The 11,893-nt window shown below is 59.1% G+C and overlaps 1 protein-coding gene across 8 annotated transcripts in view; it reads left to right on the forward strand.

Annotated features, from left to right (window-relative positions):
* Nucleotides 1–8,351, forward strand: part of RASGRP2 (RAS guanyl releasing protein 2 (calcium and DAG-regulated)) — a 14,270-nt gene extending 5,919 nt beyond the window's left edge. For 5 of the 8 annotated variants that reach the window (XM_012725231.1, XM_012725230.1, XM_012725228.1 and 2 more), the window contains 11 exons: nt 245–418; nt 508–624; nt 1,481–1,762; nt 2,486–2,563; nt 2,766–2,888; nt 3,124–3,239; nt 6,116–6,257; nt 6,580–6,616; nt 6,960–7,136; nt 7,886–8,026; nt 8,145–8,348. In XM_012725231.1, the coding sequence (XP_012580685.1) occupies nt 245–418; nt 508–624; nt 1,481–1,762; nt 2,486–2,563; nt 2,766–2,888; nt 3,124–3,239; nt 6,116–6,257; nt 6,580–6,616; nt 6,960–7,136; nt 7,886–8,026; nt 8,145–8,257 (1,500 nt within the window). In that variant the 3' untranslated portion in view covers nt 8,258–8,348. Of the gene's footprint in view, nt 1–244; nt 419–507; nt 625–1,480; nt 1,763–2,485; nt 2,564–2,765; nt 2,889–3,123; nt 3,760–6,115; nt 6,258–6,579; nt 6,617–6,959; nt 7,137–7,885; nt 8,027–8,144 lie in introns of those variants that run through there. The other 3 variants (XM_004682659.1, XM_012725227.1, XM_012725232.1) reach the window with 2 other exon arrangements.
* The last annotated feature ends 3,542 nt before the right edge of the window (nt 8,352–11,893 follow it).

Consider the following 11,893-nt stretch of genomic DNA (forward strand, 5'->3'; position numbering starts at 1 on the left):
GGAGGGCCTGGGTGGCTGGAGGGCCTGGGCTGGGGGGCCTGGGCGGCTGGAGGGCCTGGGCGGCTGGAGGGCCTGGGCGGCTGGAGGGCCTGGGCTGGGGGGCTTGGGCGGCTGGAGGGCCTGGGCTCGGGCGGGCGCGGGTCCCTGGGGAGACGGGCCCCAGGGGGGTGGGGGGCCGGTGCAGGCGCCAGAGGCCAGCTTGTGCCTAGGGGAGGGCCCGGGTCCTGAGGCGCTCTCTCCCCAGTTCCAGGACTACCACAGTTTCGTCACCCACGGCTGCACCGTGGACAACCCTGTCTTGGAGCGCTTCATCGCGCTCTTCAACAGCGTCTCCCAGTGGGTGCAGCTCATGGTCCTCAGCAAGCCCACTGCCCCGCAGCGGGCCCTGGTCATCACACACTTCGTCCACGTGGCAGAGGTGCCTCCCCCGCCCCCCACTTCTGCCCTCTCCACTCCGCTGGCCGCTGTGGGGCCTGACCGCCTCCTCCTCCCCTCGTGTGTCCGCAGAAGCTGCTGCAGCTCCAGAACTTCAACACGCTGATGGCGGTGGTGGGGGGCCTGAGCCACAGCTCCATCTCCCGCCTCAAGGAGACCCACAGCCACGTCAGCCCTGAGACTGTCAAGGTGCCCAGGGCTGGGGCGACCCTGCTTGGTCTCGTCTGGGCATTCCTGTCCTCGTTTGACAGACGAGGAAACTGAGGCTCTCGGGGAAAGGCTTGTCCCGGCTGCCCAGTGGAGTAACGGGGCTGCCCGCTCCAGGGCCCGCACTTTCTTCCTCTTCGCATTTTTTTTGAACGCATGGACAGAGAGAAAAATGTCGAAAACATGTACATGTTTAAAGTAAATTATCAAGAAAACCCCGGTGTAACCAGTACCAGGTCAAGAAGTGGAATATTGCCAGCCCCCACCTGGCCTGGCGGGGGGCTCCCGCGCCTCATTTTTGTGACAGTGACCACCTTGCTCTTCTGTCGAGCCGCACCCCAAAACCATGGGGAGGGCGTTGCCCAGTTCAGAAGCTTGCACACGTGGAACTGTTGACATCATCTGTTGCGCTTCTCCTCTGTGTTCGCGGGCCTTTGCTCACCTGCGCTTTGCTGTCTCGGAGCATGTTCGTGCTCCGCCGCGCCCAGCTGCGTGTCCACTCTCCTAATGGACATTCGAGTTCTTCCCTGTTTGGGTTGTTACAAACCACGCAGCTGAGAACCTTTTTCTAGTCTCTTGCCCTGAGCTGCTTTGCTGCCTGAGCCTCAGTTTCTCCTCCTGTTAAATGATGGCGAAGTCTGTGCCCAGGCCTGGTGCGGAGGTGTGGTGTTCCATAGCGGGTGTTCCCCTGAGCACTCTGACCCTCAGGCCGGGAGAGCCAGGGACAGCAGGGGAGGATGTGAACCCCCCACCCTGCCCTGCTGACTTCCCCTCAGGGCTCCGGGGCTGGGGACTGGCGCTGAGGATGTATGTGTGTGACTCTGCCCTTTGCCTGCAGCTCTGGGAAGGGTTGACAGAACTAGTGACGGCCACGGGTAACTATGGCAACTACCGACGCCGTCTGGCAGCCTGTGTGGGCTTTCGCTTCCCCATCCTGGGCGTGCACCTCAAGGACCTGGTGGCCCTGCAGCTGGCCCTGCCTGACTGGCTGGACCCGGCTCGGACTCGACTTAACGGGGCCAAGATGAAGCAGCTGTTCTGTATCCTGGAGGAGCTGGCCATGGTCACCAGCCTCCGGCCACCCGTGCAGGCAAACCCAGACCTGCTGAGCCTGCTCACGGTGAGGGACTGGCTCACGGTGAGGGACTGGGGCAGGGACACTGGTTACCAGCTGACCACTCCCCACAGCGGGTCCTGGGTTTACAGGGCATATAATCCAGGAACTGAGCCAGCCTCCTGTAGGGTTCGGAGTGAACTGAGCTGGGGTCAGACTCTCGACGGGGCTGGCTGTGGGCTTGAAGCATTCCCAGGGCCTCAGCTGGGGCCCTGCAGGGGTTGTGTTGGGACCAGCCTCTGGACAGCAGGTACAGGGGTGGTTTCTCAAACATGATCCTGAGCTCTGAGGTTCTGGGCTTGGCCCTGGCTAGGAACTGCATTCTGGTCCATATCCAGACAAGGCTCTGGGCCTTGGACTGGGCTGAGGTCTGGTGTGAATTCGTAGTTGCTGGTAGGCACTGGACAGGGACCAGGTAGGGGCAGTCTGAGCTGGAGCCTGCACGCTGGGTCAGGTTCCAGGTCAGGGGTGAGTCTCAGAGCTCTTGGCTGGGTTCTGACTTGGCTGAGACCTTGCTCGAGTGTTGTTTGAGGGTTTGGGGCCCAGCTGTGGGTTCTGGTCTCTGTGCCAGGCTGCTGCTGTTGGGCGCGTTTTGGGCTTTGTCCTGAGTCTAGCTTCCGGCTGGACTTGGAGCAGAGCTGTGGCCTCCATGGACCTGTGACCTGGGGCTCTGGGCCATGGGCTCCCGACATATCCAGGCCGGGTGTGAGGTCGTACCTGTGTGTCCAGGTGTCTCTGGACCAGTACCAGACGGAGGATGAGCTCTACCAGCTGTCCCTGCAGCGAGAGCCACGCTCCAAGTCCTCGGTGAGGGAGGGTCCCGGCTCGCCCCTCTGCAGCCTCTTCTGCCCCACCCCTGCCCTGCCGGGGAACCCCAGGTGTGAGGAGGTGGGGGCGGCTTCCTTGCCCATCCTGCTTGTTGGGCAGCTCCCTTCTTCCTGGGCCTCCCCACACTGCCCCCCTGGGCTCCTCTCCTCTGGCTCTCACTCAGGCCTGCCCATTCCCACAGCCGACCAGCCCCACAAGCTGCACCCCACCTCCCCGCCCCCCAGTGCTAGAGGAGTGGACCTCAGCTGCCAAGCCCAAGCTGGACCAGGCGCTCGTGATCGAGCACATTGAGAAGATGGTGGAGGTGAGACACTGGGCCGGGGCCGCGGGGCCGCGACAGCCCCGCAGTGGGCGTGAGGGGTTTGCCAGGCTCTGCCTGGGGCCTCCGGCAGGGCCACGGCCAGGGGTCAGCACACCGTCTCTGGAGGCGTGGACATAGCCAGGGGTGGGGCTGGGCAGGTGAGGTGGTGGGGAGACCCGGGGAAGTGGGCAGGACAGGCCGTGACCCTGTCCCCGGCCTGGGGCTTTCCTCTCTGCAGTCTGTGTTCCGGAACTTTGACGTGGACGGGGACGGCCACATCTCTCAGGAAGAGTTCCAGATCATCCGAGGGAACTTCCCTTACCTCAGCGCCTTTGGGGACCTCGACCAGAACCAGTGAGGAGGCTGGGGGCTGGGGAGAGGGCAGGCAGGCTCACTTCCCTCAGCGTGGCTTCCTCATGTGCAAGGCTGTGGAGGCCCCGAGGCTTGGCCCAGGTGCTCTTGGCAGGGGCACGCCCATGGGGTGGGCCTCTGGGCGCGGGCCGGGGTCAGACCCTCACTCAGGCAGATGTGCTGGGGGTCCCACGCGAGTCTTGCAGAGCAGTGGCCTGGGGGGCGGTGGCCACATCAGGCTGTTTTATTTGTGGCGTGCACAGCTGGCAGTGTGGGCAGTGAGCTCCTGGGCAGCCCGCTTTAATGACGAGATAAGAAAGGCCCGTAATTAGCAGCACCACTTGCTTATCAGCAGTTCACGCGCTGACAAGTGGGACAAACAGCTGGTTCTGGAAAGAAGGTTCAAGGAGCCCTGTGCCACCACAGCAGACCCCTGTTTCACTGAGCAGACAAATTTCCAGTCTAAATTTGCCTCCCATCCCAGAATGATGTATTTTTTTAAATGAAAACTAGATTTCAAAATTCTGTTTTTTTTCCTTCCATGTGACAGAGCTCTGTGGTTAAAAATAAAAAAATCCAGGTAATAAACTAGATTTATAGTGAACAGAGTGTAGCAAGTTGTGGAAAGCCCCCGCTGACCTGCGGCCCTGGGAGGTTTCAGCGCGCTTCCGGTGCTGCTGGCCGGACACCTGGGCCTCTCTCCCTCCCCCTTTCACACATGTGCAAATTGAGAAGGATTTTGTCTGTGTCTGTCTCATGGACAAACAGGATCAGACTACAAGTCTCGCTGTGCCAGTGGTGTGTGGTAGCAGCGTGGCCACCCAGCTGAGCCACAGCCCGGGGTTGGCTCCCCAGTGGGTTGGTCACATTTGTGGGGGTACAGCCTTTGGAGACCTCCAAAACCCCAGCTTCATGTGGCGGGCCCAGGTTTAACTCTCCACCTCTCACAAGCCTCAGCCTTGACCCAGCACCTACCTCACTCCCAGCTAAGAAGAGGGGGCCCGGTTCCCGCACCCCGGGTAACTCCCGTGTCCAGCCCCCACCGAACTGTTTCAGCTCGAGGCTCCCGCTCTGTTGCTGGAACTTGGGGGGTTTCCATTTCTTTCCTGCAAACTCTTCAATGCATTTAAAGGCCCTTTGGATATACTTTAGCCAGGCAGTAGGTATTTCTCATCTTACGGTTTCTGGTGTTTAATTTACAACATTTTGGCACTGCCTCGAAGGTCCTGTACGCTGGCCTTGGTTTTGTTCTTCACTTAACCCTTTATTAAGGGCCTCTCCCCAGGCCGCTGCCCCTGGCCCTGCCATGAGGCTGGCCTGTCACTCGCCCCGCCATCCTCCTGTTTTCCGCTATTAATATCCGCCAGGCCGCTGGGAACATCTTTGTGCCGATGCACTCAGACCACTATTTCTGTAGGAGAAATTCCTAGAAGTGGGATAATTGGATCAAAAGATATGCACATTCTAAATTAGGAGAGAGACTGCCAAAGTGACCTCAGGCAAGGTTGTGCCAGCCTGCACCCCCATCAGCAGCGTGTACCAGGGCCCATTTCCTGGCTTCCTTGCCAACACTGGATGCTATAATAAGCTTTACAATTTTGCCAGGCTAATTGGCAAAGGGTGTCTTGGTTAAATCCGCATTTCTTCAGTACTCGCAGGGGCAGGAGATCTCTTCGTATGTTTACTGGCCACTGATAGTTCTTGTGTTAACTGCCTGTTCACATTCTTTGTCCATTATCCCGCTGGGTTTGTTGGTCTTTTTCTCATTGATTTTTGAGCATCACTGTTAATGGATATTAACCCTTTGCTGTTGAATGTGTTTGCAAATATTTTCTCCCAGTCTGTCATTTATGTTGTCTTTTTCCATATAAAATTTGAAAAAAAATGTTGTGTGCTCAATATGTCAGTCTTTTTCTTTATGGCTTCTTGATTTGTGTTGTGTGTAGAAAGACTCTCCTCCCTCAAGATGACAAAATTATTCTCTTGTACCTTTTCAGATACTTTGATGCTTTTATTATTTATATTAGCGGGACAGTGGTTTTCCTGCCCAGTAGTATGGGATGGGCCCCGAAGTAGTTGTATCAAGGTCCCATTGATTGGAAAGACCATTTGGACTTATGGGGCCCCACCTGCAATGATGGGGGTTCCAACAAGGGCCAACCCTATGGAAATAACTCCTGCAGGTCGCACACTAACCATAGACGCTGTGGTAAATGACTGCTCTTCACTGTCTCAACCCAACAAAATCCCCTCTCTTATCTCCATCTCTGGAAGAGGAAACTGAGGCAGGGGAGATTGGCCAGGTGAGGTCACGTGGCCAGGAAGTAGTGGAGCTGGGATTTGAGCTGAACTTGTCTCCTCAGCACATACTCACTCTTTCTCCAAATGTACTGATAGGAAAGAGATTCCGTGGGGAGCGGAATCCCTAGCGCAGGTGTCTTTAGTGCAGGAAGATGCTGAGGGAGGCCTGCAGCTTTTCTTGGGTGCACCAGGGCTCTGGGTGCATCAGAGAGCTTCTAATCCCCAGGCGTCCTGACTGGGTGCCTCAGAACTTACTTTGGGAAAGGGAGGCTGATGGTCACATGGGAAAGTGCAGTTCATACCTCAACTCGGAGGAAGTGGGAGCCCAGGAAGTATGACCCCAGTTTTCAGGAGAGGAAACCCAGGGAAAGTGACTTGCCGAAGATCACACAGTCGCTGGTAGCAGTTGCCACATCCTCTTGCCTCCAAGCCTAGTGCTCTTTCTCTTCTTGCATCAGGGCTCCCAACGCCATTCAGCTGGAAGTCGGGGTGGGCTTTTTATTTGGTAGGGGGTTTTCCCAGTAGAATGGTTGTGGAAGGCCCCCTCTCCCCGCTGAGACGGTCCCCTGCCCTGGCAGGGATGGTTGCATCAGCAGGGAGGAGATGGTCTCCTACTTCCTGCGCTCCAGCTCGGTGCTGGGCGGCCGCATGGGCTTCGTACACAACTTCCAGGAGAGCCACTCCTTGCGCCCAGTTGCCTGCCGACACTGCAAGGCCCTGGTGAGCTCCCCAAGCCACACCCAGCCTGGCCCCGCCCACAACCCGCCCCAGCCCCGTCCATCAAGCCCCGCCCGCCCCTCAGGCCCCGCCCACCTCGCCTCCCTGCAGGCCCCGCCCACCCCACCTTCCCTGCCTTCCTGGGCCAGGTCAGAGCCCTCTCAGGCAAACCTTTGTTCCACCTGCCTCTTCTGCTGTAATGTTCTAACCCTGAAGCACCCTAGGGCCCCAGAGTGGGTCACTCTCAGTCCCTGCCCTCGAGGACAAAGTTGCCTCTCGACCCCTAAATTCCACCTTCCACAGAACCGATCCTCCTTTATTTCAGATCCTGGGCATCTACAAGCAGGGCCTCAAATGCCGAGGTGAGATGGCAAGATGGGATGGTAGCACTGTTGAGGTTTCATTTTTTAACCCCAAGTAACCCACCCACCTTATTTTGGTGGGTCATTTGTGATAGAGTCAAGTACTTTGCAGACAGGCATGATGATTCAAGAGCCTTCGCCAGCTTTTGTTTCGGCGAGGCAGTCAGGAACAGAGCACTTTGAAGGGGGCATATACTGGCAAGTAGTATGAAGAGAGCATGTTGTCAGGAGACTCTTATTTTGGTCGGGCAACCACTCAGCAGCAAAGGGGAGAGGTGTGGAGAGGGAAGGGGATGTGGTGTCCTGACTGATGGCCTGGCTGGCTCCCCTCCCACGCCACCAGCCTGTGGTGTGAATTGCCACAAGCAGTGCAAGGACCGCCTGTCCGTTGAGTGCCGCCGCCGAGCCCAGAGCGTGAGTCTGGAGGGGTCTGCACTCTCACCGTCACCCACACACTCCCATCATCGAGCCTTCAGTTTCTCCTTGCCGCGTCCGGGCAGACGAGGCTCCCGACCTCCAGGTAAGAAGGAGCGGAGTTTTCATTCTGGACTGGACTGTGGAAGGAGTGGGGGAGCGCCATTGTGGCAAAGTATTAACTTACTCACAGTAGCAGTCATTTCAGAGTTTGTTATTCTCTTATTTTGGTGGGGTGACCAGGAAGGTGAGGTGAGGGCGCCGGAATGTGTCCAGAGATCTTGAACATTTGAAACTGAGGAAGAAAGAGATTCTGATACATACAAAAGAATAAAATGAAGGAGGGTTCACAATTTTAGTAGAACTCTTATTTTGTTAGGGGGATTGACAATGGGTTGGAGAGGGTGTTATGTGAGCCACTTGTCTGCATACTCTGTTTGACTGCTCTGGAGACTGTTCTGACATCAATTCCCTGCCTCCCAAGTTTCCCTTGGCTCTCTTGGGTTTTGTGGTGGTTTTAGGTCAGTTTGCTGAATGACAATTTGCCAAGTGATTATTTTGCTGGGAACATTGACTGAATGAATGTGTTAAACTGGAGTCTAAAAGTTTAGATTGCCACAAATCCTCAAAACACAGATAGAAAAGATAAAGTCATTTGCATCGAGCCTTCCAGAAGTGCTGGGGTCTAAAATGTGAAATACACACAAAATTGATGTTGAAGCAAACTGCACTGACGAATCGGGCTGTGGAAAAGCTGCAGCAAAATAAAAACCTAGAAAGAGCCTCAGAAGCTGGGCCATTTGGTCATTCAGCAGACTGAGTTTGGTGGATGGGTCTGTTTCTGGGATGGGGTAGGGTGCATCCTGTGGGAGGGGGTGCCTGCTGAGAACACCTGGACCCAGGAGTCAGTCGGTGACCCTCCCCGCTCCAGAGATCCGAGAGGAGGAGGTACAGACGGTGGAGGACGGAGTGTTCGACATCCACTTGTAATCGATGGTGAGTCCTTGTTCAGCTAGAGCCAGGCCCCCCGGGAGGGCCTGGCCCACTGGCCTGGGACAGGTAGACTCGACTCGGGGGGTGGGTCCTTTCTCACAATCTGTTTTTCTCTTCTCAGCTGTGACTGGATCAAGCACTCAGGCCTGCCTTGGAGAAAAATTTGAGACCAGAGCAGGGGCCTGGGGCAAAGGCTGGGGCTGGGTGTGGGGCGTGAGGGTGGCATGTGGCTGAGGGCAGGGCCAGAGTTGGCATCCCTAAGGTTGTACAGACTCTTGTGAATATTTGGATTTCCCACATGGAAATAAAAGGCCCGTGTCATGCACCTGGACCGCGAGCCTCGAGTCCTCGGGTGAGGGAGCCGTTGCAGGGACTCGAATCTTGGCATCTAGAACTTTGTGTCAGAATTTTTTGGGAGGTCTGGAATCTCATGTGTCTGGAATCATGGGGAGACCAAAATCTTGGGAGACACATTCCTAGAACCAGAAAACCCTGGAAATAAGACTCTTGGGGTGGGTCCAGAATCGTGGGGGTCTGAAGTTGACACTAGCGTGTCTTTGTACCCAGAATTGCTGGGCCTGGTGTCGTGTGGGGCTGTCCCCTTCAGTCCTCAGTGGAAAGTCCTTGCAGCCCTGCTTGAACAATGGGGAGCTCACTGCTGAGAATTGGGCGGTGGCAGGGTGGGGCAGGGGAGTCCTGGCTGGGGGTGCAGGGGGCAGGCCAGGATAGCCTGCTTTCCTGCTGGGCTTGGGGCCACCTCTGGGTGGGGGCCACACTCTTAGGGCTTTCTGCCAGCCGGAAGGACAGTGACTTCCAGAGGAAATGCATATTGATCCTGCTCTCAGCCTCCGGCAGGCTTCTCCCAACCCGGCTCTCCCCTCCTGTGTTTGCAACACAGAGGTTTTGGGGGTCACAGCCCTCTCTTGGAGGCTAGGGCCACTTCTAAGGCTGGTCTGGGTTGAAAGGCTGGGGTGGGGGTCTTCTAAAGGTTGTCAAGGTGGATCAAGCCCCTCCTGGGGTCTGAAGACTCCAGGCAGCGGCTCTGAGGTGGGAGCTCCCTCCAGCTCCCCCCACAGCTGGGCTGAGCTCTAAAGCAGCTGTAGGACTGTCCCAGGGTGAAGCCCGACATCCCAGCTCCTACCTGCAAAGCAAAATAATCTGTGGATCTGGCAGCGGCCTCAGCCCCTCCCTCAGGGTTCTCAGGCCCAAAGCCCGGCTCTGCCGGGGGTCCCCGCTCCCCTTGGCCTACTCCATGTGGGGTCACCTGTCCTTCCATCCTGTGACTTCTCAGCAGCAGCCCTGCTTCCTGTTAGGCCCCGGCCCAGTGGGTCCCCAGTCTGGCCCTTCTCCCATCCTCAGCCCCCTCCTGCCCTTCCCCCTCTGGAGGCTGTAATATCCGTTTCATGATTTGGGGGCTGAGTTGCTATAACAACAGACGGCGATTGTGTTGTGAAGAGCAGCTAGCTCCCCGCGCCACCGCCTGCCTCCCGCGCTGCCTCCATCCCTGCAGTCTGGTCTGCTCCCCTCCCAGCCCCTGCTCCCCCCCCCCCAGTTCCAGCCTGGACGCTACCCAGCGTGTGCGCAAGCGTGCGTCCGCCTGGCCCGCGTGTGACGTGTGTCAGTCTTTCGTGGTTGCATGTGTGAATTTGTTGTTTGTGTGTGTCCTCTGTGCTCGGGGGAGAAGGGCCGCTTTGGGTGGGTGCTTGGGGAGGGTGCCGTGAAAGGATGGGCCCCAACTCCGTGTGAGAGTTGGAACTTGGGCCTGGGGGCGGGGAGGCATGCCTGGGGCTTTGGGGGGAGGGAAGTCCAGTAGCTGTCCGGTGACCTTTCCTGCCCTTGGTGGGCAAAGGTGGCTCAGGGGGCAGGGGTGGGGAGAGGAGTGTTGGTGCTCAGGCCTCCCTTCCCCTCCCCTGCCTCCACCTCACCCCTGCCCTCCTTAAAGGTCTGCGAGACTCTCTGTGAGTCGCTGCAGCTGTCTGTCTGTCCATCTGTTTCCTGGGTACCTGGATGGACAAGTCTGTGCGTGTGTCTGTGTGTGCACACTGGCGCAGCTGCAGGGAAAGGAGCATTGGGGGATGGGTGGGGCAGTGGGCTGTGGGCTCGGAGAGGTGATTTCACACCACAGGCCCTGACTCAGCAGTTCCCATTCTCTGGCTCCTCTAGTGGCCTTGGCAGGGCCAGCCTGAGGGTCTCTCCAAGGTCACAGGGGGTCCCACGCCTGGGACCTGGCTCAGGGCCTCTCTTCTGGGTCGAGGAAATGCCCCCTGCAGCACAGGCAGGGGTGAGCGGGTGTCCTGCTCATGTGCCTCTAAGTGCCCGTTCTGCCAGGGTGGTGGGTGTGCAGGTCCTCTGTGCACCTGTTCTCCTGGGCACACCTTTGCCTCCAAGTATGAAGGGAGCATGGACACAAGGGCAGCATGTGCTTCCTGAGGGCGTCTCCCATGGCGAGGCCTTTCCACAAGTGTCCCCGCGTGCCCCTTGGGGAGTGTCCCCGTGCGCCCCTTGGGGACGCCTGTGTGCCCAAGCTAGGTGGACAAGCGCCCTCGGCATGCATGTGCGCACGGTCGAAAGTGTGTCCCTGCGTGTGTGTTTTTGTGTGTATTTGCTCTGGCTGAGGAAGCACCAACTTCCCCCCGGGTGCGGCTCACAGACCCTGGTGCAACAGAATCCGGGGGCTTGGAGGGTTGAGCAAGCTGGTGAATGGTCTGGGGAAGCACACTGGTGTGCACGTGTGCACCCAGGGCCGCGCCAGAAACCCACGTCCAACTCGGCGCTACGCATTAGGTGCCAGGCCACCTTTTGTTGGCTGAGAGAGTGGAGGGGTCCCAGTCACCCCCACCGGTGCACATGCACAGTGATGCCCTGGCACTCAGAGGAAAGGCCTTCACCCAGCCCCACATTGCCGGAAACTCAGCCGGGGGAGGAGAGCACGTCCCCTCAGTGGGCTGTGCAGCAGTCCCGCCCCTAAAGCTATTCCTAATTCAGCCCGGGGCTCACACTCTGCCTTTCTCAGGAGGCGGGACTGGGAAACCCCAAGCCCTAGGTCTACCCCGCCCCCCTTGCCGTCTTCCCCTCCCCCACCGCCTCTTCCGGATCCCAGCCAAGACCCTCCCGGTGGCTTCGGAGTGCAGTCGGGAGACTCTGGGCGGTAGGAAACCGAGGCCCGGCTTGGTGCTGGAAAAGCCCCCAGCAGCCGCGGGCGGGGTCCCGCGGTCTCCGACTGCTGAAGTCTGGGCCCGCCCCTGGGCGTAGCCAGCAGAGGGCGCTGCGGCTCGGGGCCCCGCGCGGGTCCGGCTCCCTCGGTGTCCCAGGTTGGGGTCCGCAACCTCCTCTTCGCCTCGTCCCAGCCCTGGGGGCTGCCACAGGGGCTCCCTGAGCAGGGGATGCGGGACCTAAGGGCCCAACCCGATCGGCGAGAGGTTAGGGCGCCGGGTCCCCGGGACAGGGACTGGAGCCGTCGGGGGCCCGGGCGGGGCTACGGCCCGCGAGGGGCGGGGAGCTGGGGTGCCCGGGGCTCGGGACGCCTGGGTCCTCGGCTGGGCGGGTGGGGGTGCGTCTGTGGAGCCGCGGGACTGGCGGCTTCGGCGCCTTCGCATTGGCTGCGCGGCTCGTCAGTATCGCTGCGTGGCCCAATGCGCGCGCCTGGGGGCGGGCGCTGGTGCTGATGCTGCCGTCAGTCGGTGTTGCAGGGATGCGGCGGCGGGAGCAGCCGCCCTGACTAGCGGAGCATCCTCCTCCGAGCGGCACCGCGGCGGGGCGGGCGGACCGGCGGGCGAGCTGGGCTTGGTGGGCGCCATCTTCCTGCTATTTTTTTTCCTCTCTTACTTTTTGCCTCGCTCCCCCCTCCCGGGTTGGGGGGCGTGGGGAGGG

The sequence above is a fragment of the Condylura cristata genome, unplaced genomic scaffold (assembly GCF_000260355.1).
Source record: "Condylura cristata isolate star-nosed mole 26May11 unplaced genomic scaffold, ConCri1.0 scaffold00015, whole genome shotgun sequence".
Classification (NCBI taxonomy): Eukaryota; Metazoa; Chordata; class Mammalia; order Eulipotyphla; family Talpidae; genus Condylura; species Condylura cristata.